The sequence below is a fragment of the Lipotes vexillifer genome, unplaced genomic scaffold (genome assembly GCF_000442215.2).
Source record: "Lipotes vexillifer unplaced genomic scaffold, Lipotes_vexillifer_v1.1 scaffold977, whole genome shotgun sequence".
NCBI classification, from domain to species: Eukaryota; Metazoa; Chordata; class Mammalia; order Artiodactyla; family Lipotidae; genus Lipotes; species Lipotes vexillifer.
Genome location: NW_006783088.1, coordinates 2,529,243 through 2,553,734, shown reverse-complemented (window position 1 = coordinate 2,553,734; position 24,492 = coordinate 2,529,243). Strand labels below are relative to the sequence as shown.

Sequence of the window (24,492 nt, the reverse complement as noted above, 5' to 3'; positions counted from 1 at the left end):
GGCGCTTGTGTCTGTCCCATCTGGAGTGTGTGTGTTTATTTGCCTTTTTTTTCCTGCCGATTCTTCTTCCTATTCTTTTCCTTCCTCTGAACGTCCCCACCCTGTCCCCAGCTCCACAGGCCCCACTCCCCTTCTTTTGACTGGGGAGCACCTCAGGATCCATCTTGCCCTCATTGTGACTCCACCACAGGAGCTGACTGTTGTTTCTCTTGGTTCTAACACAGCGTTCCTTTTTCTCTCAGTGGACATTCCTTAAGCTAATCCCTTTCTGAGGCCAGCGCGTCATCCCAGGTCCGCTCCCTGTCCTGAGTCTTCACACAAGTGCCTTCCCTCCCCCTCCCCTGATGTACTGGTTCGTCTCCTTGAGGCCCTGAGCCAGACCCGAATGCGCGAAGCGCCGCGGCCCCTGGCCGGGCAGCAGGCGCTCGGGGCCGGTGGCCGCGTGGGCTCGGGGCTCCCTCCTGCCACTTGCCGCCTTAGTTCTCTTCCTTTCCGGAACCCAGCCGGGCAACTTGGTGTGACGGGAAACAGCCGCCCAGGCTTCCTGGCAGTATACTTGCAGTAGTACATTTACTATTAGCCATAGTGATATATTAAATGGTATACTTGGTAAGACCTTAGGGTCCACCCAAAGAGGGGTTGACTTAAGTACTTTTCTAGACCGTGAAGGTGCCAGCACTTCTCGGGGACCAGGCTTCTGACTGCACTTTAGGGCTGTGGCCTCCCCTGATGCCTCACCTTCTGAAGAAGAGATCTCATTAAATGACACCCAGATGCCCTCTTCCCGCTTGGTACACCCCCTTTGGACTGACCTACCGTCTAACCGTTACAAAGTATGTACAAGCTGGTCTGTAGTTTAAGGCTTTGCCCCAGAAGAGAGATCCCGAAGAGCGAGAGAAAGTCAAACCCTGAGCGATGATGAGATAGTGGCCTTGGGGTCTGTCTTCTACCACATAACAGTCAGCTGGAGTTGAGGAAGCATCGGACCCCCGGTGGAGTTCTGCAGTGTGGGGTAACAGATGGGAAAAGCATGGTCTTTGGAGTCAGGACATACTTGGATTTGGAGCCCAGCTCCGTCATCCATGGGCAGATAAACGTCCTGATCCACAGTGTCCTCATCTGTAAAATGAGGGTGATACTACATCCTGTGCCACATAGATGTGAGGACAAACAAGTAGGATCTGCAGAACTCCCAGTAGGTGCTCACAAGTGGTTGCTGTTAGTACTAGCAATCACCACATACTCTTGGGAGAGCCTGAATCCTGTTTCAAGGAAGAATGCCAACACCTCCCTCCCAAGGACAGTTCTGAGGGGAGCTTTGCGCCCGTGCCAGCCCTCTGCGCCGGAGGAGGATGCATGGAAGGGTAGAGAGCTGACGGGCTGAGGGGGGGGCCCCTGGGGCACAGTGTCCTACAAGCACTGCCCTGGGCAGAGGGTGTGGGCAGGCAGCCCAGGCCAGCAGAGGGGCCTTTGCGTTGGCTTTGACGGTTAAAACTAACACCTTCCTTTCTCTCCCATGCTTTCTCCTCCGGCCAGGAGCGGAAGGTACATGCCCTTTCTGCCGTCTTCGCTTCTTAGCGCTTTTGAGTTGTGTGTGTGTGTGTATTCTTCCATCCTCCCTGTGGGAAATAGGTTTTCTGTGTGGGTGGGGCTGTAGCTGGGAGAGTGGGCTTTGCGGGGCAGTGGGGGAGCCTCTGGGCCTTACCCCCTCCCTCCCTCCCTCCCTCCCTCCCTCTCTTGCAGGTTTTCATAGAGCTGAATCACATTAAAAAGTGCAATACAGTTCGAGGCGTCTTTGTCCTGGAGGAATTTGGTAATTACACTATTTTGCTCTTAGGTCTGGACTCACATGGCAGTAACTCAAACCTCGGAGCTCCAGAGGAGGGACTAGAGGCAGAGAAGAGCCTCTGCAGAGAGGTCAGGAGAAGCAGGAGTGATAGGGAGGACGAGGGAGCCCTGATCTGAGAGAAGGGAGGCGAAGGGAAAGCTAGTCGGTCGGTGGCTGCCTGAGAGCGGCCCGAAGAGCAGTGGCTTAGACGCCGGGCTTAGAGGTGAGCGCTGGCACTGAAGAGGCTCCTGGAAGCAGCGCCACCTTCCCTTGTTTGGCCAGCTGGTGGGGCAGAGCAGACGAGCCATTCCCCAGCTCTGCTGTGTTCATGTCTGTCTGCCTGCCTCGGTCCCTCTAGCAGCCCAGTGCTCTGTCCAGCCACCCTGGGGCCACGCCAGGGTCCATCGAGCCTCTGGGCTGCAGGAGGGCGTGCGGCGGTGCAGGCAGGCTCACTCTAGGGGGCAGGCAAGCCTAGTGGCCTCAGAGGCAGAGGGCAGTGGTAGCTGGAAGCCGGGAGCTAGGCTCCCCCCCCAGCCAAGCGCTGACTGAGTGGTGTCTGGGTTCTCACCCCTGGGGCTTTGAGTTCCTGCTGTGTTTGTGCTTCATTCTTCCGTGCCCCTCATCGCTGCTATGAAAATCTTCGTTCTCCAGCAGGTAAAGTGACCTCGCCGTGCTGCCTCTCCCCAGGCCCCTGCCTTGGGCCCTGCGGTGGGTGGGCAGGCTCCCCTCGCCCAAGCCAGCTGCTCGCATCACCAACTTGTCTCTTCCCTTCTCTCCCCACCCTCTTCCTTCCCAACCTCCTCCACCCTCGCGCTGGCCCGTGTGCTCCTTTCTCTCTTCTGCCAGAGAGACGTTTGGGGGAGTCTTCCAACTCAGGAGAAGGACCTGGGCTCATTGCTCTACCTTTGATGAGTTTATTCCCTGTTAACCCTGGGGCCCCCTGAATTCTACCTCCCAGGGTCAGAAGAAGGTGTGGCCAACTCTCATCCTACCTTTTCTGGCCCCCAGGGGATGCCACGCCCCCTGCTCCCAGTCTCCAGGGGCCATGATGATGGCTGAGGCTGGGGGACCTTACTCCTTCCTCTGGCCAAGCAGAACCCCTGCATGGCTGGGGCAGGGCTGACTCTTAGTCTTGCATTCCGGGCTGTGGACACGTGTGTATTTTGCCTGATGCTCCCTGTCACCTCCCTCCCCGGGTGCTGTACTCACCTGTCTCTTCTGCTCGGTGTGTCTGCTCCAGAGCCCTCTGACGCTCTCCCTCACACAGGCAGGCCGGGGCCTCTCCTGCCATCAGGGAAGGAAACTTCCAAGTCTGGTGGGTTTAGTATCATGCCATTTCTTCATCCAGCCTCAGGACCCTCAGTGCAGGGGCTGGGAGTACAGGGAACGTGTTTAACTTGACCAGAGCATGGGGCTGGTGACAGGGGTGAGTTCTCGGGTGTCTCAGCAAGGTGAGGCACAGGCTAGAGGCAGTGCTTTCCTCCCAGCCAAAACCTGGGAATATCAGCTGTGGTCCTCGGGCCCTGGATGGTAGCAGCGACCAGGCTGGTGAGAGACTAGCCTGCTCCTGTGCTGGGGCTCTCAAAGTCGGTAGAGTCATGGCCATGGAGCCAGGAGCCACTGCAGACCTCAGATGTCAGGCTGAGGAGTCGGGGCCAGTGTCCTCTCACCCGGCCGGGGCTGAGTGAGGCCCACAGGGGAAGGGGACCCTGGTGCCGGGCGCTGCCGCCTGGGGGAGTGTGGCGCTATTGCTCTTAGTTTTGAACTTTCTGTTTTGTCTCTTGCCCGTCCGGTTTTAGTTCCTGAAATTAAAGAAGTGGTGAGCCACAAGTACAAGACACCGATGGTGAGTGTGCCGACAGGCCAGTCTGCGAAGGGCTCCCTGGGGGCGTTCCAGCAGGAGTGGGGTGGGCTTCTGAGAGCACAGGGTGAGGGGCAATTAAGAATGGTTGAGAAGAGAATTTAGTCTAGATGCCAGAGATTCAGCTGGAGCTGAAGCAGGTCTTCAGCCTGGGAGAGGCACACATGCTGATCCCGCCCCACGGGCCAGCTCTGGGGCCTCGCTTGGGGCCCTTTAGTCTGGAGACCTGAGCCCAGAGTTAGGGCAGGAGATTCCCAGTTGGCAGATCTCCACGTGTGAAGACGTAGGAATCTGCGTGACGCTGATCTGGCTGGTTTTCTCTCCTCCAGGCCCACGAGATCTGCTACTCTGTGTTGTGTCTCTTCTCATACGTGGCTGCTGTTCGTAGCAGTGAGGAAGATCTCAGAACCCCACCCCGGCCCGTCTCTAGCTGATGGAGAGGGGTTAAGGCTGCCCCAGCCCAGGGGCCGTCCCTTGCCTCTCGCTGTTCCCAAGTGCACGATGCTGCTGTGACTGCGAAGTGGGTGATGCGTGTGTGTTCTCTGCAAGCCCCCTCGCTGAGGCTTAGATGGGTCCCAGTTCTGTGTGTCTCAGTGTCTTAGTGTGTCTCACAGGGCTGAGCCAGTCTCTTCCAGCTTCTTCCTCTCCACCCCCAAAAGACCATCCTCCTGTCCCCTCGGGGCTCAAAAGTACGTGTGTGTGTGTGTGTGTGTGTGTGTGTGTGTCTGTCTGTCTGTCTGTCTGTCTGTCGGGCCAGTGGCTTCTAAGAACTCGGAGTACAGGCAAGTGCGAGCCCACTATTACATGTCATTGAGACATTTGTGTTGTAGTTTCTCATCCTTGACATTATAACCTTCCAGAGCAGGACTTGGGCTCTCCGTCCTCTGTGATCCGACACCACTAGGTGCCTGGAGCAATCCCACTGTGGGGAGTTGAGGGAAGCTTGAGGCTTGTCCCCCCAGACGAGGGGTGGGTGGGGAAAGGAAGGGGGGAGTCAAGGGGCAGCAGAGCGAGTGGCGACCTCCCTGCTTCCTTAGTTCCTCCCCGGAACTTCCAGGCAGTTCCCAAGCTGGCAGCGACTGCCCCTGGGCACAGGCCTGGCTGCTGCTACCACGGTCTCCACTACTGCAGTGGGGCTGCACTGACCGGCTGCTGTTTGCTGAGCAGCAGTTTCCTTGTGGTCTGCCTGGCCTTCGGCAGGGGAGAGCAAAATGACTGGGGCTGGGAGAGTCCCAGGGACCACAGGCTGCCACGCCCAGGAACCTGGTGGTGTGGGGAGAGGCCAAGTTCAGTATCCACCTCTGTGTCTGCGGGTAGCATCGCAGCACTGGCTGCCAGAGGGAGAGAGAGCCTGGGAGCGGGCAAGAGATGACTGTAAATATTTCAGCTCCACATTATTTATAGAAAATGTACAGATGTGTGAATGTGAAATAAAGGTCCTTAACTCCCCTTGGGCTCCTGGCTGCCATGCGTTAAATGACGCCTTCTCTTGGGCTGAGGAAGGCTGACCCTGGACTCGAAAAACGCACCTTTGGCCTGAAGGAATCAGGGAGGTGAGAGGTGAGATTGTGCCCATCCAGTCTGGCGTGCTGAAGGCCCCACTTCCCACCCCTCTGGCCCAGCGGAGCTCACCGGCTTCCTGTGCTCTCAGAGGGGCCCCATCAGAGGGCTGCTGTGCTATGAGTTGGTCGCTAGAGGGAGCAGCCAAACAGGGCTTGACACCTAAGTAGAGATTAATTTAGTAGTAAAGGAAAAACCAAGGCCCGGGCTCTCAGCTCCCATGCCCTTTACAGGTGTGCTCCAGAGACCTTTTGTGACTCGGCCAGAGCCTCCCACGGGGCCTGGAGCCCAGGGCTCTGGGCTCTTGGCCAGGAGTGTCTCGGGTTTGGGTAGAACTCCGAGAAGCAACCTTGGACCAGCCTTCATGGAACTTCTTTCTATGCCATGGAGAAACCACTCCCTGGGCGGGAAGGACCCTTTTCACTCTATCAATCAGGGCACCTCTGAGCGCTGCTGGCTTCCTCCTCCCAAAAGCAAACTGGTGATGGGATTTTGGCTCCCCATGGGGGAAGGAAGAGCAGAGTAGGGCCCTGGCCCCTACACCTTCCTGGTTCCCAGTGCCTTGTCTAGACAGGATCACTCTCTTCCTGTGCGATATGGGTGTGAATGGGCAGTGGGCTTTTTGCCCACCGGGACCCCAAAGCAGCTGGTACACTTTCACTCCAAGCCCTTATGGGCACAGAACCACACTGATATTATTAGCACTGCCCCCCCATCCAGGCTGCTGTGACCATGGGTCACCAGGACAAGGATGGGAGAGCCTGGGGATTCTGGCTCTTTTGCTAATAATACACTTTGCTCTGTCACAGCTCCTCAGTTTCCTCATTGGAAGGTTGGGAAGACTGAGGTTCCTTCTAGTATTAATGTTTTATGAACTTAGGATCCCACTCTGGTCCTCATTTAATTCATCTATAGGAGAAAGAACACCTGCCTTCCGTTTGCTCTCAAGACCAAGTAAATTTTCCCGTGCTCTTTCTGAAAACAAGCATCTTGGACAAGAAGAGGCAGTTCTGTGTGATTGCACTGATCTTTTATTGCCCTCATACACTGAGAAAACACGGCAGGCCAGAGAGGCCTGTCTCCAGCCATCATTTCCTGAGCCCGCACACCTTTCGCCCCAAGGATCTGAGGAGCTTCCAGATGGAGCCCTGACAGGTTAGCCTGTGCGGAGTGCCCCCCGTGCCTGCTCATCACAATTACGCTGCCCTCCTGGGGCTCCCCCAGCCCAGCTCCAACACACACACTTGCACACACATCCAACAGCAGAAGGTGGCTTGTCCAACTTCCCTCCAGGCTCCTGGTACATGGGTTGGCTCCAGTTGCACCTGTGACACAGGCTCCCTTGTGAATGAGCTGGACTGAAATCCTACTAAGAGCCACCTGCACCCCCATTTCCTGCTGGCTTCCCCTGGACCAAGGGCCGGGGCTCAGCCTTTGATTTGGGCCCTGGGTATCAGGGTGATGTGGAGTACATACCTGGCCATCCCCAGGGAGCCAGCCTGGTCACTGAGGCACTGCAGGAGAGAAGGGGGCCATGCCATGCATGTGTTAAACCTCCCAGCACTACATGTGTCCGTCCACCCCCCTCCCCCCACCGCCACACCCCCAGCCTTCGGGAAGGCTCAGGCAAGCAGCTCTGGCAACAAAGTCCAGAAGCCAACACCATCTGGACACGACAGGGTCATTGCTCTTTCAGCCACAGCGGCTGCTTGGGCCAGGACAGCAAAGCGAAAGCCCAGGGTCCCAGCTGGCACCCGGCCTTTGCCACCACCCCAGGCCCTAGCCCAGGGGGTTCCTCACCTCGCACTTCCAGGCGGCACTCACACTGTGCCTCGCCTTGCAAGTTGGTGGCCCTGCAGACATAGACACCCCCGTCGAAGGGGCAAGGCTTTCTAATCTCCAAGGTCAACACTCCCTGCTTGCTGAACATGCGGAAGCGGGCGTCTTTGCCCAGGTCCAGGCCATTCTTGAACCAGGAAATTTTGGGCTGTAGATGGGAAGGAGGGAGGTCTCTCAGGTTGAGAGAGGACCTGGCAGGAACCTAGGGAGACTAGGCACTTGTGTTTCTACTCTGGGGATCCCACTGGAGTCCCAAACTATGCCCAGGGCCGAGTATGAACAGGGAGCCAATGAGGAATGCCAAGGCCCTATTCAGGGAGGGCCCTGATACCCAAAAGTGGAGAGAAAACGGGGGACAGGCTGCGGGGAGGACTGCTTGGGGCGGGGGCCTACGAGCCAGGCCTCCTGGGTCGGCCTGGACCAGGGCCCAAAGCTCCCTACCTCGGGGCTACCCCGGACAGCACAGCAGAGGGTAGTGTTGTAGCCGGCAATGACCGAACGGTTCACCAGGGGGCGGGTGAAGCTTGGGGCCTCAGAGAAGTCCAGGGCCTTGTAGTTGGGTGACTCATACGTGATGCCTGTTGGTGACAGATCTTGGTACCAAGAGGGCCACACCTAGCCAGGCTCGCCTCCCTGCCCCAGCCCCTGCCCGCGGTGGGTGGGAGTGAAGGTACAGCACCTGGTCTAGGGATAAAGACAGGCTCCTTGGTGGTGGCGGCTCGGTCACTGGGCCCCACCATGTTATGGCTGAAGACCCGGAAGTAGTAGCCATTGCCAACGATGAGCTCTGACACCACACAGTGGGTGCGGCGGTAGTGCTCCAAGACGGTGAACCACTCCTGGGGTGTGGAGGAAAGGTAGGGGGTTCTCTGGGGCAGGCCCTACTTCCTGCCAGGGGCCTCTCTTGGGTACCCCTGGGGTCAGCACCTTCCCTGTGGAGGGAACCAGTCTAAGGATACCGGGGAGGGGCAGCTGGGGCCCAGGTCTGCCTGGACCCAGAGAGGGTGCGTGCGGGGGTCCCAGGCCCCTGGGCTCACCATGCTCTTCTTGTCAGCTTTCTGAATCGTGTAGCCCCAGAGCTCTGTGTTGCCGTCATCTTGGGGTGGCTTCCACTCCAGAGCCACATTGAAACCCCATGCCTCAGTGACCCGGATATCCTGGGGAGGACTTGGCTTGTCTGCAGGAGACAGACCCAGTGGGAAGCCCAAACCTCCTGACATCGCCTGAGTGTGAGTAGGGGACGCCAGGCTCCAGGGGCCCCCTCGCCCCTGCCAGGACCTGACCTGCCATCTTCTGCAGGGGCTCTGGGCATCCCAGAGGAGGGGCCCCAGGCCTGGAAGACGAGAAGCTCCAGGTTGAGCCCTGGGCCCTGGCAGCCCAGCTCAGGGACTGAAAATGCTCGGACTCAGAGGGAAGCCCCAACGCCACGTACCAACGACCTGCAGGACCAGCTCGGCCTTGTCCTCCATGCTCTCGATGCGCAGAGTCACCTGGTAGGTGCCCGAGTGGGCGAGGTGTGCGGCCCGGATGAACAGGATGGTGTCCGTGGGGCTGTTGCGGATGCTCACCTCCTTGCCTGCCAGTGGCTGTCCCTCTTTGGTCCAGATCACCTGAGGCCGGGGCTTGCCCTGTGCAGGAGGACAGCTCACTCCCGAGCCTGGCTCTCCCTATCGGCCACTGCCCCAGCCTCGCTGAGACATCTGTCTGCTGGGCGTGGACAACACACGCACGGCGGGGCAGGGAAGGGGGCCAGCCCTACCTGGAAAGGAATGAGGAGGTTCACGGGCTCTCCAACCTTCTTCTGGATGGTCTGGCGAAGATGTCTGGGTAGCTGGAGCCGTGGCCGCTCTGTGGGTACGAGTGAGGGGCTCGGCGGGGGCCCCCACAGCCGCAGGCCCAAGGAGCGCCACAGCGCCCTCCACTGGACGCAGGGCCTGGAGAGCCGCAACTAGGAAACATGCCGCCTGCCGGGCCCTCCTCTCCTTTAGCTCCCCAACCCCAGCCCCAAAGCTCCTGCTTCCACCCGAGCCTCTCCACCCTGCTACAACAGGCAGGGATCAGAGAGAGTGAGGAACTTATCTGAGGTCACACAGCTAGCCAGTCACAGGCCAGGATGCAAACCTAGGCTTTTGGACTCCATGCCCCCTGCTGTTTCCATCCCAGTTTGCTGCCTCCTTCCACTCTGAGAACCAATCCTTAAAGGACTTACTCTTTGTTGGCAAAATAATGGAAAGTGGATCCCTCATGGGCCAACCTGACAACAAGTGACCTCACTGCTCAGTCCTTAACACACGGACAATACCTACCTGTTGGAGCTCAGAGACCCACAAAACAGAGCTCGAAGGTGATGGTACAAGGACTTACATTCTCCCTGGTCCAGAACTGGGGGTTGACATGGAAAACCAAGAGGGAGGCCCTCTCTGCACATCTGGCCTGTGGCACGGGTATAGGCACCGACCCCCTCCTGTCCCTGCCCAGCATTTATCCCCTCCAAGTAGGGTCTCCCTGACTGCCCCCACCTCCACTGGACCCCAAGGGCCAGGGTGCCAGTGGCAGGTCTCATCCCTGGACAAGGGGCACTCACGCAGTATCTCCTGCACCGTCACAGGCTCCGTGGTGGTGCCAGGGGCTCCAGGCCCCGCCACATTGTGAGCCCGCACGCGGAAGAGCAGCCGAGCCCCCGTGGGCAGGTCCTTCACCAGCAACGAAGTGTGCTCGGTCAGCCCCTGAAGGGCAGCCACCCACTCTGAGCCTGGGGGCGGGGGTGGGGATGAAGAGGCAAGGCCATGGGCAGTGTCCACATCCTGCCGCCCACATCCCTGGTGGCCGACTGGGGCCTCCACTGCAGACAGGGGCCCTGCAGGGTGACAGGGACCTGGCCTGGCCTGGAGGGCAGTTCAGAGAAGGGTGCTGGGAGGCGGAGGGCCCAGGGCTGGGCTACAGCACTCACAGCCATCCCGGCAGTACTCCACGCTGTAGCCGTCGAGGCCTCCAGCTCCCATGCGCTCTGGGGGCCTCCACTTGAGGGAGACGGTGGTGTCAGAGACATCCTCCACCGCCAGGTGGCTGGGCTCACTGGGGGGGCCTGGGCAGAGGGGAGGCCAGAGAGGGATCTGAGCGAGGCTGCACCAGCCAGGGCAGCTGAAGGACCACAATCCAGGGAAATCCTCCCCCTTCGACTGGCTTTCAAGCACTTTGAGAAATATTTCAGCTCCATTAAAAGACATGTCTCTAGACAGGCTTACAAACAAACACACACCCAAGCAGCATCAGCGATTACAGAAGAGATCTAAACAGGAAAGGACACCCAAAAACAACACACCAACATGCTTAGAAAGAGCCACTTTTGTCAGATGGTGTAGGAAATTCTTTAATGTAATTTAAGAAAAACCTGGCCTAAAACATGGAAATTTCCTGACCCTGTATGAGTAACTGAGTTGACTAAGAGCTGAGAAAACCGGAAGTCACTTCCTAAAGAGAGGCCTGGCCCCTTCTCCCCACAGGCACCCTCTTCCTGCCATCTCACCACACTGTGCCCCCCTCCCTGTGTCTGCCCCACCACAGACAGCCACCCTCCTCCCCCCGAGACTCACATGTCCCGACAGGGACAGGTGTCCTCGAGAGTGCCAGACCCTCGGTGTCTGTTCTACCTTCTCAACCTCCATTATACAGATGTGGAAACTGAGGCACAGGGGAAGACGATGACTCCAGATATCCCTCCTGGGGATGAAAGAGCTGGCTCTGCAAACCCCATCTCTGATTCCTGGTCCAGGGCCCTTTCCGAGGGACCCAACTGCCCTCACCCTCTTCCCTGGTTAACAAATGCTGGCTGAAGGGAGTGGGGAAGAGGGAACAATGATTTACTGAGCTGCTGTATGCCAGATGCTCCACCCGCATGACCTCATTTCATCCTAACAATTCTATGAAGTAGATATTGTCATTATCCCCATTTTATAGATGTGGAAAGTGAGGCTGGAGAGGTCTCTCAGCTCCACCCCCTGCCAGCTGGTGACCTCGAGAAAGTCATCTAACTTCTCAGAGCCTCACTTTCTTCACCTGTGAAATGAAGGTGATTAAAGGAGACCACGGGTGTAAGCGTCACCCACGGAGTAGCTGCTATTACTGGGGCCCCTGAACAGGAGGGCGTAGGGCGGGGCAGGCAGGGCAGGCTCACCAACAGGCATGAACGGCTGGGAGGCGGGGCTAGGCCTGGACATGCCCACTGCGTTGACGGCGTAGACCCGCATCTCGTAGACCACGCCCTCGATCATGCACCGCGCTTCGTGACTCAGCTCCCGCAGCAGGTCGAAGTTCAGCCGCATCCACCGGTAGCTCTTCTTCTTCTTGCGCTCCAGGATGTAGCCTGGCGAGGGGAGGTGGGAGCTCTGGTCTAGAGCGCAGGCACCCCCGCACCCCCTGCCCTCGGCTATGTCCCCTGTGCCTTCGGCTCACCTAGGACTGGCTGCCCGCCATCACAGGCAGGGGGCTCCCACCGCACCGTGCAGGAGTCCTCGCCCACGTTGCTGATACTGGGGGCCGCCGGAGCATCTGGCACATCTGGGGAGAGGGGACCCACATCAGCCCTGCCCGGCCGAGGCCAACGTTGCCCATCCCCACAGCACCCCAACCAAAAGGCTTCCCCCACTGCCCCCAGAGCCTAAAACCATCTTTCCAGAATGCAGTTCTGATCACATCACCAGCCTGCAAACAGCCTGTTACGGCTCCGCACTGCCCATATTCACCGGTCCCAGCCCCAGCCCTCTCTACGGATCTAAGAATGTGGCCCACAGTGTTTGTTTATAGAGACTAAATGAGTGCATGGATGGGTCCTCCCAGGTTGCTCCTGTGGCTTCCCCACCTGGACCCTGGCCTCACCGATGACCTTGACTGTGAGGTTGACCTGGTCCTCGCCCACAGGGTTCTGCACCGTGACAACATAGACGCCCTCGTCTTCCTTCTCTGCTCCCTCAACGGTGAAGATGCTGCGGTCCTTGGTGGTCTCCACTCGGACCCGGCCCTCGGTCTCACACAGCAGCTGGCGGGGGAGTAGGAGTTGGGGGGAAGGACCCAAGTCAGAGCCCAGGGGCTTCTGCAGCCTCTGCAACAGCTGACAACCCTGAGATGGGAACGGAGCTCAGCGCTGGGTCTGCTGGGGAGACACAGCCTGCATGGAAACTGCACGCATGTGAGCATCTAATCCAAGACCCTTTCCTTACCACCTGCCATGGGCACGACACCAGGGCAAGGATCACAGGTTCTAGCTCTAGCTCTGTCATGGAACTTTAGACAATCGCCTGTCCGCTCCATGCCTCAGTTTTCCTATCTGCTGAATGGGAATAACATGACCTCACAGAGCTATTGTGAGGATCCTGAAAGACCTCAGCTGGGTAGAGGAACCAGCAGTGAGTGGAGGACGAGAAGCTGACCTGATTGGTGCCCCTGCAGCTACTCCTTTTGAAAAGTGCCAGGGACCCCACTCCCTTGCTGGGGAGAAGCACAAAGTCAAGGTCAGCTCAGGAAGACAAGAGCCAGGGAGCGCCCCCAGTCAGGAGGACTTCCTGGCAATGTTGAAGGTGTGAACGTGTGTCTGTCTGGGGCATGAGGGCCCCGTGGAGACCCTACCAGGGGCAGGAGCACAACTCCTGCCAGATGTGGCACCTTCACAGAGACCTCACCTGAGGGTGGATACCACATGGGCAGAAAATGACTAAGGGCAAATGAGCCGCCTTCAGCCTCACTCACCTTCTTGTCAAATACCCACTCATCACTGGCACCTGAATCCCCTGATGCATCGAGGGCTGGCCCTGCTGGGACCTTATTCCTCTGGGAACAGAGCAGGAAGGAAGGAGTGAGGGGAGAGGGTCCGGCTCAGCCTGGAGGGAACCCCTGCCAAGCAACCCCTACCCGTGTCTCTCCTTTGCCCACCTCCCCGACCTCTCAGCCTGCTGAGGCTCTGTGCTCCTAGTCAGCGGCCAGGGCGTGTACATGTGGGGTGGGGAGCAGGTCCCAGCATACACTAGTCCCATGCACCCATTTTACAGGTGGGGAAGTGGGGGAGGGAGCCACAGTACCTTTGTGATGGTCTTCTGCCAAATCACAGTAGGAGCAGGGTCCCCGGAGATAGGAACATCCAGGCGTAGCTTGTTCCCAGCCACCACCACAATGGTATCTGGCACGCGACCTGGGCAGTCCAGGTGGATCTTGGGAGGTTCTGGCAGGGAGATGGCACAGGTCAGCGAAAGAGGAAGGGGCCTAAGGCCTATGAAAGAGGGGAAAGCTAGAAGGAGCACATGCCCCTGGCTGTTTTGTTTTTAATTTATTCTACTGAGGTATAGTTTGCACACACTAAAATGCCAAGACTTGAACATACAGCTTGATGAGTTTTGACAAATGTATACACCCTGTGTAACCACCACCCAGTCAAGATCTAAAACATTTCCATCTCCCCAGGAAGTTTCCAGGGAGGTTCATAACATCAGGTCACCTAGCGTAGCATTTCTCAACTTGTGTTTGGGAATGTCTTCCTAGAAAAAAAAAATTTCCATGGACAAACAATTAGGAAACTCTAGGTTAAACAAAGTTAAGCAGGATTTTTTAGAGCATTTGACATGCTAATGCACCTTCTGAATCAACAAGAGGTTCCCAAACTTATTTCACCATGGAACCCTTGTAAAATGGAGTATCATATTAAGTGAACCCTGTTTAGAAAGCCCTGACCTACAGCATGCCTCAGCCTGGACTATTCTCCTGAAATTGGGATCCTACACAGTTTAACCTAAAAGCAGGAAAGGTACTTCTAAAAGCAGAAAAGATTTCATAATAAAATCTCACCTCTGTGATGTCATTTGAAAGCTCACACACACCATGTCAGATCATTGTTCCTACCATCCCATAGGGGAGCCACTTCAGGATCCCCGTTTTAGAGGTGAGGAAACTGAGGCTCAGAGGGACTGCAGGTGGCCCGTGGTTGTGAGTGGCAGAGCTGGGGCTGGGCCTCAGGGTCCCCACTCCCGGTTCCTTTCTTCCCTCTGCTTGTGAGTGGAAGGGAGACACGGGCAGGGCGTGGGAGGCAGCACACAGGGGCCCAAGACTCACCCTGCCTAGGCACGAAGTCAATCTTGACCTCTGCAAGAAATGCAAGAGCAAGTGGCACCAGGGTGAAGGCAGGGCCCAGCGGCAGGGGCCCCCATGCCCCCCAGCACCCGCTCACCCATGAAGTGGAGCTTGGCAGACAGGTTACAGGCGAAGCCTTCTGGCACAAAGCTGTAGTCCGCCTCGTCTGCGGGCGTGACGTCGTCTATGGTCAGTCTGTGGACCCTGCAGGGTGGTGATGGCTCCAGGGGCCCTGCTGGGCCATGTACCCCTGGCCTCACCGGACACCCCAGCCAGGGATCCAGGGGGCCCTCACCCCACCCTAGTTCAGTGGTGTTCTAAAGTGCTCTTTTCCTCTGTGTTTGAATTTTTCAGCTCCCTTGCATGCTTTCAGAGGTAAGCAGTGTAGATGTGTCCCTTCGGCTGGGCCACTGGAGACTGGGCAGGGGCTGGTCTCATTAGTCTCTGTGAACTTGGGCCCAGATGCTCGGGGCATGAGTAAGGGAGAGGGAGAGAGTGAGGGCCCCTGGCCAGAGCCGTCCTCCGAGGCCTCCTACTCTACCCTGGTCACGAGTTGGCGGGTGGCGGGGGCTCCCAGCCTGTCTGTATCTCTCACTGCTTCGTCTTTGTCTCTGTCTCCCTCCTTCTCTGTCTCTAATGGACTCTTCTTCTCTGTATGCGTCTGCCTCTCCATACTTCTGTCTCTCTCTCTCTGTATCTTTCTTTCTATTTGTCTCTGTCCTGATTCTGTGTATCTGTCTCTCTGTTCATCTGCTTCTCCCTCTGTCTCTCAATCTCAGTCTGACTTTCTTTGTCTCTAGTTCAGTCTCGGTCCTATCTTTAAGTGTCTGTCTCTTTCTGTTTATCTCCATCCATCTGTCTGTCTTTGTCACCATTTTCTTCTCTCTGTCTCTATCTCAGTCTCTCTCTCTCTGTCTCTCCCTCTGTCTCTCTCTGTCAGTCTGTTTCTCTCTGTCTCTCTGTGCGTCTGTCTCTGGCACACCCTGCACACTCACCGCCCAATGTGGGACACCTTTATGCGGCTGTCAGGCACCAGCTCCTTCCCGTTCTTCAGCCACACGCCCCGCACGTTCTCATCCGACACCTCACACTTGAACACGGCCTGGTCCTTTGAGCCTACCGTCAAGTCCGCGATGCTCTGGTACACCTCCAGCTTTTTCTCTGGGGGACATAGGGCAGAGCCAGTGAGCTGGGGAGGGTGTGTGTGGGCATGAATCCCTGCGGAGATCCCTCGGGCTTGTGAAAACACATGAGCGCAATGCATGTGTGCCTGTGACGGTGCCGTGTACAAAAGGAATCTCATGTGTGCCGGGGTGGGTGACACTAACCAGGCCCATCTGAACCTCCAGACACCCTCCAGGTGGTCACCTCAGCATCCCCATTTTATGGATGAGAAAGGTGAGGCCTGAGGTATCAAGGTTACTTGTCCAAGGCCATGCAGGCCTCGATCCGGGGTTTGCCCAATTCTCCTATATGGCTGGGGGGGCTAGTGCTGAGGGGGCCTCCCAGGGCCTCACCCTGAACGATGAGTTCAGCCAGAGCCTGGCCCCCACTCGTGCGCAGTGCGTAGTGCCCAGCATCCTCCAGCGTTGCCTCGTTGATGATCAGGTGGTGTCTCTGGCCATCCTTCTTGAATCGGTATTTGAAGGTCTCCTCCCGGGTCAGTTCCACCCCGTCCTTCAGCCTGGCCAGGGGGTGGGCAGTAGGTGCCAGGGCCTCCTCTGGGGATGTCCCCAGGTCCCTGGCCCCGCCCCAAGCCCCCTGCCTCTGGCACTCACCATCTGACCTGGGCCCCCTCCTCAGACACTTCGCACTCAAACTCCACTCGCTGTCCCACCGTCACCAGCTGGTCCTCCAGGGGACATGTGATCAGCACAGGGGGCTCTGCCAAGCAGAGAGAGCATGATGGATGGGCCGCTCTGTGGCCCCCCTCTCCTCTCAGGGTCTCAGGACGCCAGGCCCACCTTTGACAAAGAGCTCGGTGCTGCACTTCTCGCTGCCCACCACGCACTGGTAAGCCGCGTCGTCCGCCAGCGAGCACTGGCTGATGGTCAGCGTGCGCTTGGCACCGACGGACTCGAAGATGTACCTGGGTGGGGCCGGGGTGTGGGCAGGAGAGCCATGGATGCACCTCCTGGGCTCTGGGGCGCCCCCTCAAACTGCCGTCGGGACCCCCGTGCCCACACCCCAAGCCTTCCAGGAGCCTTACTTGCTGTGGAGCCGAAGGGACCATTGGAGCGTCCCGATGGGAGGAGCGAGACCGAGAGAAAATGAGCAGGGAACAGAGCCGGGAAGAAACAGAAAGATGGGGAGTTAGACCCAGAGAGACAGGGATCCAGAGCTGGCCGGAGAGCATGGGTGGAGGGAGAGGCAGGGAGAGCACGGCCGGGGAGCAGCCCCCCCAGGGCCCATCCTCACCCTGCAGCGTTCCCGGGTCCCACTCCCACCCGCACCTGCCGCTCATCTGGATCTCCTGTCCGTTCTTAAGCCACTTGACCTCGGCGTCAGGGTCGGCCAGCTCCACGGTCAGCCGGATCTTGTGGCCCTTGCTCACCTGGTAGGCCGGCTGCAGCTTCTTCTGAAAGGCTGAGCGCTGCCACCCCTCAGCCCCCTGCTCCTGGGGCCGCCCAGCGAGGAGGGCGAGGTCCTGCCCCTCTCCCCCTCCTGCCTCCCCACGTCTCTCTCTGTGCCTCCGCTGTGACTCTGTCTCTTTACCCCAGTCTGTCACCTCCTTGTCTCTCTGTCTTTGTCTTCCTGTCTTCCTTGGGGGCCTCTTCACCTGCTCAGCTCAGGGATAGGGTCCGGGGCTTTCCAAAAGGACAGAAGCTTGGCAGGAGAATGGGTGATGGGACAAACGGGCCTCCTCCTCCTCTCCACCGTTTTACCAACAACCCCCGGTTTTCTGCCCTCCTTCCAGGCGCCTCTGTTGTCCCAGCTCAGTTTCCAGGGCTCCTTGTCCACCCCTTGATGGGAAAGGGCTGGCCTGAGCCCTCTCTTCCGACCCGCCTGGGGGCGAGGGGCGCTAACCTGCACCCACCTGTTCTGTTTGCCTGTGAGGAAGATTAGCCAGGCTCTTGTCTTCGCGGGTCGGGGGTCTCTGGGCTAAACTGGCTTCTTCCCCTCTTTTGGGTGTTGGGAGAATTAAGCAGGCTTTTTTTTTTCCCAAGCCGGGTAGGCGAGGAAGAGGCCGCCTGGCTTTGGCTGGGGGAGGAGGGCTGGCCTGGGCTCCGTCCTCTTCCTGGGGCGTCTCTGGGCTAACTTGGCCCTTTTCTTTTTCTGTGCGGCAAGGTGCCTGCCCGGGCACTCCCGCTTTTTTCCCCACACGAGGGTGGATGTACCTGGACTCTCCTTTCCTGAGCGTCTCTGGGCCAAGCTGGACGCAGCTCTTTTCCCATGGGCACGTGCGCGTGCGTGCACGTATGCGCGTGCGTGCACGCGCGCGCGTCTGCGCAGGCGCTCAGCTCGCCCTGCCCTCTGCCTGGCAGCGGCGTCTCACCTGTGCTCTTCTTCTCCTCCCGCTTCATGCCCTTGAGCCTCTTGAGCATGCCTCGCAGGTCGGTGATGCCGTGCTGGAAGGCGATGCGCTCATACTCGGACGGGGGTGCCTGCCGCAGGATCTCCCACACATCCTCCTCCGCGGGGACCTCCAGCCTCGAGTCCCTGTGGCACACGGTCCACGTGGCGAGGCTTCAGGGCAGGCCCCATGGCCAAGACAAAACTGCAGCCCCCTCTCCTCTCGTCCCAAGCGGAAGCTGCCCCTCTGCCCCTCTGCCTCTTCCCTTCTGGTGGGACAGCTCGAGCTGGAGTGGGTACTGGGCCAGTGCTGGGGCTCAAGGGGGCTTAAGGCTTCAGTATTGGCGGGGGGCTGGGACTGGGAGGTGCTCCTGGCTGAAGTAGGGGTGACAGGTGCAGAGCTTCATGGGGCACTCACCGCGGGGTCCGGAAGCTGCTGCTCCAGGTAGGGAAGAAAAGCAGTGGACACATTAGAGGTGTAACAGAGAAGAACAAACCTGACTCCGTATTGGATTTATTCCTTTAGCTCTAACCCTTGTACTGTGTTGCCTGTTCTTGGTCATGCTGGCTGCACCTTTGTAAAAGAATGTTGCCTGTGGCCCAAACTATACATGATAGCCCATTCTCAAGGCTTTGCCTCCCAGGCTTGACATTTAAAGGTATATAGCACTTTTCATTTGTATAGAGATCAAAAATTACAGAACAGAAAATAACATTTGTCTTGTTGGAGGTTTACAGGAACATTGTGACCAGACCTACATGGCCGGCTGCAAGAACAAAGGATTCCACCAAGAAGTCTGCAATAACCAGCCACACTCCCTCCCCTTTTAGTAGAAAAGAAGCCTGAATCCTAACTTGGGGAAGATGGCTCTTTGGGACACTAGTCCACCATCTTCTCGGTTTGCTGGCCTTCCCAATAAAATCGCTATTCCTTGCCCCAACACCTTGTCTCTCGATTTATTGGCCTGTCGTGTGGCAAGCAGTCTGAGCTTGGACTTGGTAACGAAGGAATGGGTCATCCCTCCATGGACCGCAGCCCGTGGGTCCTCACCTCCACCCTCTTCCCTGCACTCACACCTCTCCGTTTACAGGGCACATGTGGCCTTGTTTATTCCTCCTGAGCTCTGGCAGGTGGGTATCAGGAGAACCCAAGGCTCAGAGACTCTCCCCAGTCAGTAGGGATCCTCACCCAGGTCAGTCTGATCCCCAGCCCTGTCATCTGTCATCCGCCCTGGTGGGGATGGCTACAGGGTCCTGCCAGTGCCCTGCTGCCCCAAAGCACTTGACCCCAATGCTCATTTTCTGGGCTGCAGCAGCATCGGCCATACTGCAGGGTCCAGGAGAGGGAGGGACAGGACACTGAGGACACAACTCAGTTGCACTGGGCTAGGTGGGCAATTCCTGAGGCTTTGGAGCCTTCTCCCAGCTTCTGGGTCCCCAGAGCCTATTGAGATGAGCTATCGCAGACTCAAGTGTAGGATGGTCATGGGAACGGTGTGAGGATGTTAGTTCACAGGATGTAACTTCTGCTGAGCCCTCTGACTCTTCGCAACACCTGGATTGTCCCATTTGACAGGCAAGGAAACCAGATCAGAGAGGTGTGGTGACCTGCTCAGGGCCATACGGCTGGAAAACCACGGTGCCAGAATTTGAAACTGGGCCACGTCACCTGCTCTGAGAGCTGCTACCCAGGGGCTCACCTCTTCCTCAGCAGCGAGCTGAAGTCCAGAGTCCCAGCATCCTCATGGCCGTCACTATGGAGAGGAACCCCCATAAGGCCACAGTTGAGCCATAGAAGGGGTTTGGGAGCAGGGGGTGGGGTCGTGGTGGGGGGACAGACAGACGTGAGAGGAAGGGACACTGGCTGAATGGCTGCTCCCTGACTACCTCAGACCCCCCGGGGTCTATGTACAGGTGGGTAGGAAGGGGTACCTGATTCGCCGACCTCCTCCAGCCAGGCTCCTGTGGGGGTTAGACTCAGTTTCTCACCTGCCCAGGGGAGCTTACTCTCTTCCATCCCCATCCTCTTCATCCTGGCCCTCCACATCACCCCAAGCCCTGACCCCCGTATCACCCCCTGTCCTGGTCCCCCCACATTACCCCTGGCCCGAACCCCAAGGGGCCTCAGACCCCAGCACCGGCCTCCCCCAGGCCCTGGCGAGAGGTGGCCACTCACGTGCGGCGGAAAGCTGATCGGAGGTCCACGTCTCCGGGGCCGATGGCCTCTGGGTTCAAAGACGGGGATGAGTCAGGGGAGGAGGCTTCAGAGGGGACCATCCCAGAAGCCCTGCCCTGCGATCTCCTGGTGTTGCAGACCTGCCCATCATGACCCCTTGGCAGTGGGCATCTGCACCAGGACCCCATCTTCTCAGCCTTTCCCAGCCAGGGTCAAGGTACCAGGGACGTGGGGCAGTTTATCGTTCCCAGTACCTTTGAGGTGGTTCATCTCCTGCCCATCTCTCAACTTACCCTTCACCTGTTCACCTGTGCCAGGATCCCAGACACCAAGATGACTAAGACCCCAGATGAGATCTGGGCTCAAGCCCCACCCCGACCCTGGAAGCCTCGATGGGTTTCTTTCAGTATTGGGCATGTGGTCAGTGGTTGCATGGCCAGGGCTCAGCATCCTCCTTAGTATTGGGAAGTGGAGGCAGGTATGGGGACAGGACCCATGGGGAGCCCAAACCCAGAACTGATACCAGAGGGCCCCTTACCGTGGACAGTGAGGTTGAAGTTGCAGCTGTCAAATTTGTCCTTGGTGGACACCTCACAGCGGTAGCCACCAGCAAAGGTGGCCTGCGCATCTGTGATGTGCAGCTCAAACAGGTAGACCTGTGGAGGTGAGGTGTCAGGGGAGACTGGAAGCGAGGAGATGAGGCCCTTCACCCCTAAAGGAGACTGTGGGTGGTTAAGGGCCACCGACCTTCTCACCCCTCAGGGCTTAAATTAATCCATACAGTTTTGTATAAATAGAAAAAGGGGCCCCTTCTCAAGATACATTGACTGCCATCTGCTGGCACAGGGTGGTGATACAATATAAATCAAGGGCAGCTACAAGGCAAAGGGCATTCACTTAAGATGAGGCACTTTGGGGAATCCCCTGGTGGTCCAGTGGTTAGGACTCCATGCTTTCACTGCAGTGGGCCCAGGTTTGATCCCTGGCTGGGGAACTAAGATCCTGCAATCCACGTGGTTCGGCCAAAAAAAAAAGAGGCAATTTTGTTCAGTGCACAGCCCACGCAACTGTACATGTCTACCCTGCCCTGCCAGAAGCCCCCTTGCCTGGGCCGGGACTGTGGAAGAGTGGGAGGAGCAAAGGCTGGGAGTCAAAGCACAGGTTCTAGGCCTGGCTCTGAGTGACCTGGGACCAGCAACAATAAACTCTCAAGCTTTGGTTTCCTTGTCTGTATAGTGAAGAATTGTTATGGTTGATCATTGAGGGTCCCTTGAGCTCTGACACCCATCCATCTGGGGCCTTTACACCCTCACTGACTGGTGCCCCCCAAGGCTTATTTATGCCCCCTTGAGACTATCATGCCCTCCGAGCCCCCCACGTCCCACAGGTCCCCTGTGCCTCCCCATAACCCTCCTCTGAGCCTCCCCATGCTCCCTGTGTGGCCCTGGCCCCCCAACCAGCTTCCCAGGCTCCCCATGACCTTCTGTGCACCTCCTCTGTGCCTCAAGTCTCATGGTGCCCCCTGCCTCTCTGTGCCCCCCATGCCTTCCAGGGGCTCTCCAGGTCCCCTTTCCATGCATCCCCGTGCCCCCCGTGCCCCACAGGTCCCACCTTGCTGGTCCGATCGTAGCTGTCGTGCAGCTGCAGGTGTTGCCCCACCTTGCTGCTCAGGTCCACCCACTTGCCCTTGAACCACTTGACTACAGGTGGTTTCAGGAGGCTAGCCCCTGCCACGCGGGCTGAGAAGGTGATGCTGCCACCTGCAGGAGAGGGGTGACAATTGGGGATGCCCTGCTGCCTCCCTCCCCACCTCACCCTGGGTGCAGCAGCCCCGCACTCACCCGCGGTCACCTCGCCATCCTGTGGCCTCATCACAAAGAGGCCGATGGGATCATCAGGGACACTGGGTCCATCGGGGGCTGCTGAGCTTGACCCTGTGGACAGAGGCCTTTGAGACCTGCCCTGGGACACCCCCATCCACTGACCCAGCCTCCCTGACCCGCCCCTCTCACCTTCAGGACTCGGGGAACCTCCTTCCACTTCAGTGGCCAAGGCCAGGGCTTTTCCAGGGGCTCCAGGAGCCTCAGCAGGGGCGGGAGCAGGGCCTGGCACAGGCTCTGCCTTCCCTGGAGGGGATCAGACGGGGGGTCGTGGAGCAGCTTCTAACCAGAGAGCCCCTCTTCTTGTCCCTGGTCCTTCCCGCCTTTGCAGTGTGTACAAGGGTTCATCCAGCCTGCCTCTCACCTTCTCCTCGCCCTCACTGGCGTCTGTGCCCACATTCCAGGGGGTCAGCCTAAACATCCCTCCTGTCCTTCCCCAGGCTCTGGTCTTGGTCCAGCCCCCCGGGCTGGGCTGGGGCTCCCTCCACACCCATAAGCTCATGGGGCTTCCCTGCCAGCACACACAGCCCACTGAGTTCCCATCTGCGTGGGCATGTCCAGTGGGAAGGCAGCTTATGTCTTATTCATCTCTGAACTTCCCCCACCTCCGCAACGGCCGAGACAGGCCAGGGAGCCACGTGGGGACACTCAGAAAGGTCTTGCTGCAAAAGACGGGAAAAGGCCATTGCTGGCTGAGGGCACAGCCGAAGCAAAGGTAAGAAAGTGAGAAAACATCTTCTGCGCTCTGGTTGAAGGAGAGGTGGTGGGGCTGCCCCTGCTCCCAGTAGCTCCAACTTCAGGGAAGGCTGCCCAAGGTCTTACCTGCTTCTAAGACCTTGAGGTCAAACTTGACCTTGGAGGAGCCAGCGATGACTGCATAGGACCCCTGGTCGGCAGAGCCCACATCCCTCACTGTCAGCGTGTGCCACTTGCCCTCGGCTGCCAGGCCATATTTGTCACTGGCACTGATGTCACTGCCTGCCCGCTGCCAGCGCACCTTCACTCCTGCCCACTCTGTCTCGGCCTCGAACACGGCAGAGCTGCCTGTGGCCACCTCCACTGACCGTGGCTTCTTGCTGAAGGCGGAAACTGAGGGGCAAATGGAATCTGCAGGGGCCCCTGGCTTGCCCATGTACACCACCCCTATAGCACTTCTTATTAAATACGACGATAAGCACTTTAATGCATCACCTCATTTAATGCTCCAACGGCTCTATGAGGTAGGTGCAGTTATTATGTCCATTTCTCAGATGAGGACTCTGAGGCTCAGAGAGGTTAAGTGACTTACCCAAGATCACATAGCCAGCAGGTAGGAGAGCCAGGCCTGTGGTCCAACCTCCATACAAGAATTTTGCTAGGTGTGTCCCTGGATACCCCACCCTCTCAGCCTGTGGAAGCCCATCCCCCTTTCACCCCACCAGCTGGGGCGCTTGGCAACGGACCAGTACTCTGCCTACTTGGACGTGGCTAAATTTGTCCTCTAAGGGTTTCAGGCTAAGAATCAGCAACCGAGATAAGGCTGGCCTGGGAGGGAGCTGGGGCTGGGGGGATGATCCCTGACACGGACAACCTTGGTAAGGGCACAGGCCAGGAATGGGACTCTGGGCTGTGACTTTCTCTGCCCTTGGCTGGGGATCAGGGGCCTCTTGACCATATTCTCCCAGAGCAGAAGGGCTGCAATACCCCACTGTGGGGGTCATGACTGGTGTGCGGGCCACAGGGGTGCAGGCTCATAAAGCAGACAATCTCAGAGCTGGAAGGAACCAACCTAACCCCTCTTTGTATAGATGGGGAAACTGAGACCCAGAAGGGGAGGGACTTGTCCAAGAGCATTCAGGGAGCCTGGCTCAAGTCTAGAGTCATCCTGGGGTCCTTCTTGCAGCAGCCTTTTCCCAAAAGGCAAGCCCAGGCCTAACCTTGCTGCAGGAGATGGGCATGGAGGCAGGGAAGGGGTCTTCTGCATCCTGAGAGTGGGGTGATGGCCCACTTCCTGCCTTGGCTCTCTCCCACTCTGTGCCCCTGACCCTGGTTTACTCTCACTCTCATCAGAAGGATGAGAAGGAGAAACTGAGAATCAAAAAAAGGACCCAGGAGGACGGTGCCCCTGTGCTGGGGCTCAGAGGCCTCGACCTCATCAACCCCCTCAGGAACTCACTCCTAGGCCCACCCCCAATTGCAGATGTCCCCAGCCCTCCCTGCCCCACGCTCAGCCCCAACCCCAGGCCTGGAGCTACCTGGTTTCTTCCCTGGCTCAGGCATCTTGGGAGAGGTCACACCAGGAACTGAGCACGCACGGGCCACCGAAAGAGAATCTGAGCAGGGATCCGTCCCCCTACTATATAAGGGGCCACCCCCTCCCCAGGCCCTCCTTATCTGCACCCTGCCCAGCCACCTGCTAAATATAGACAAATTCCAGAGATCAAGGGCTCTCCAGGAGAACATGGGACCCCATTGTTCCCGGCTGGCCCCGTCCCCTCCCCTGCCAGCCCAATATGACAGCTTCTGCCCCCCCAGCCCTCAATAAACCTCAGGGGTACCCCAAGCTCTGTCTGTATGTCCTTGGCAAATTGTGCGGTGGGAGCGTGTGGGACCCATACCCCTGAGGCTGATGGGCCAAACACATCCTTGCCTGGCGGTGGTTACATGCACCGCCCTGGGCTGGGCTGCCCCGGGGTCCTGGCTTCCCCTGTCAGTGTTCTTCTGTGACCTTCTGCCCCCTGTG

General features: G+C 58.2%; 2 protein-coding genes across 11 annotated transcripts in view; one reads left to right on the top strand and one right to left on the bottom strand.

Moving 5' to 3' along the window:
• Positions 1 to 4,123, top strand: part of MADD (MAP kinase activating death domain) — a 34,642-nt gene extending 30,519 nt beyond the window's left edge. For 8 of the 10 annotated variants that reach the window (XM_007455745.1, XM_007455744.1, XM_007455743.1 and 5 more), the window contains 3 exons: positions 1,744 to 1,813; positions 3,628 to 3,674; positions 4,019 to 4,123. In XM_007455745.1, coding sequence (XP_007455807.1) covers positions 1,744 to 1,813; positions 3,628 to 3,674; positions 4,019 to 4,123 — 222 coding nt within the window. Of the gene's footprint in view, positions 1 to 1,743; positions 1,814 to 3,627; positions 3,675 to 4,018 lie in introns of those variants that run through there. The other 2 variants (XM_007455747.1, XM_007455746.1) reach the window with 1 other exon arrangement.
• Positions 4,124 to 6,520: 2,397 nt separating this feature from the next.
• On the bottom strand, positions 6,521 to 24,073 carry MYBPC3 (myosin binding protein C3). The gene is made up of 34 exons (XM_007455737.1): positions 24,005 to 24,073; positions 22,593 to 22,859; positions 21,903 to 22,016; positions 21,732 to 21,824; positions 21,502 to 21,650; positions 20,429 to 20,546; positions 19,891 to 19,939; positions 19,647 to 19,676; positions 19,415 to 19,468; positions 18,133 to 18,153; positions 17,698 to 17,861; positions 16,655 to 16,787; positions 16,411 to 16,413; positions 16,166 to 16,290; positions 15,980 to 16,085; positions 15,719 to 15,885; positions 15,197 to 15,362; positions 14,299 to 14,405; positions 14,184 to 14,213; positions 13,160 to 13,299; positions 12,831 to 12,911; positions 11,964 to 12,123; positions 11,541 to 11,645; positions 11,263 to 11,451; positions 10,039 to 10,173; positions 9,673 to 9,840; positions 8,848 to 8,936; positions 8,521 to 8,716; positions 8,126 to 8,265; positions 7,768 to 7,927; positions 7,530 to 7,666; positions 7,050 to 7,236; positions 6,726 to 6,763; positions 6,521 to 6,574 (listed from the first exon to the last, which is right to left on the bottom strand). Exons 1-33 carry the CDS (start codon positions 24,027 to 24,029, stop codon positions 6,753 to 6,755), a joined length of 3,819 nt encoding a protein of 1,272 aa, XP_007455799.1. The 5' UTR covers positions 24,030 to 24,073; the 3' UTR covers positions 6,521 to 6,574; positions 6,726 to 6,752.
• Between the last annotated feature and the right edge of the window lie 419 nt (positions 24,074 to 24,492).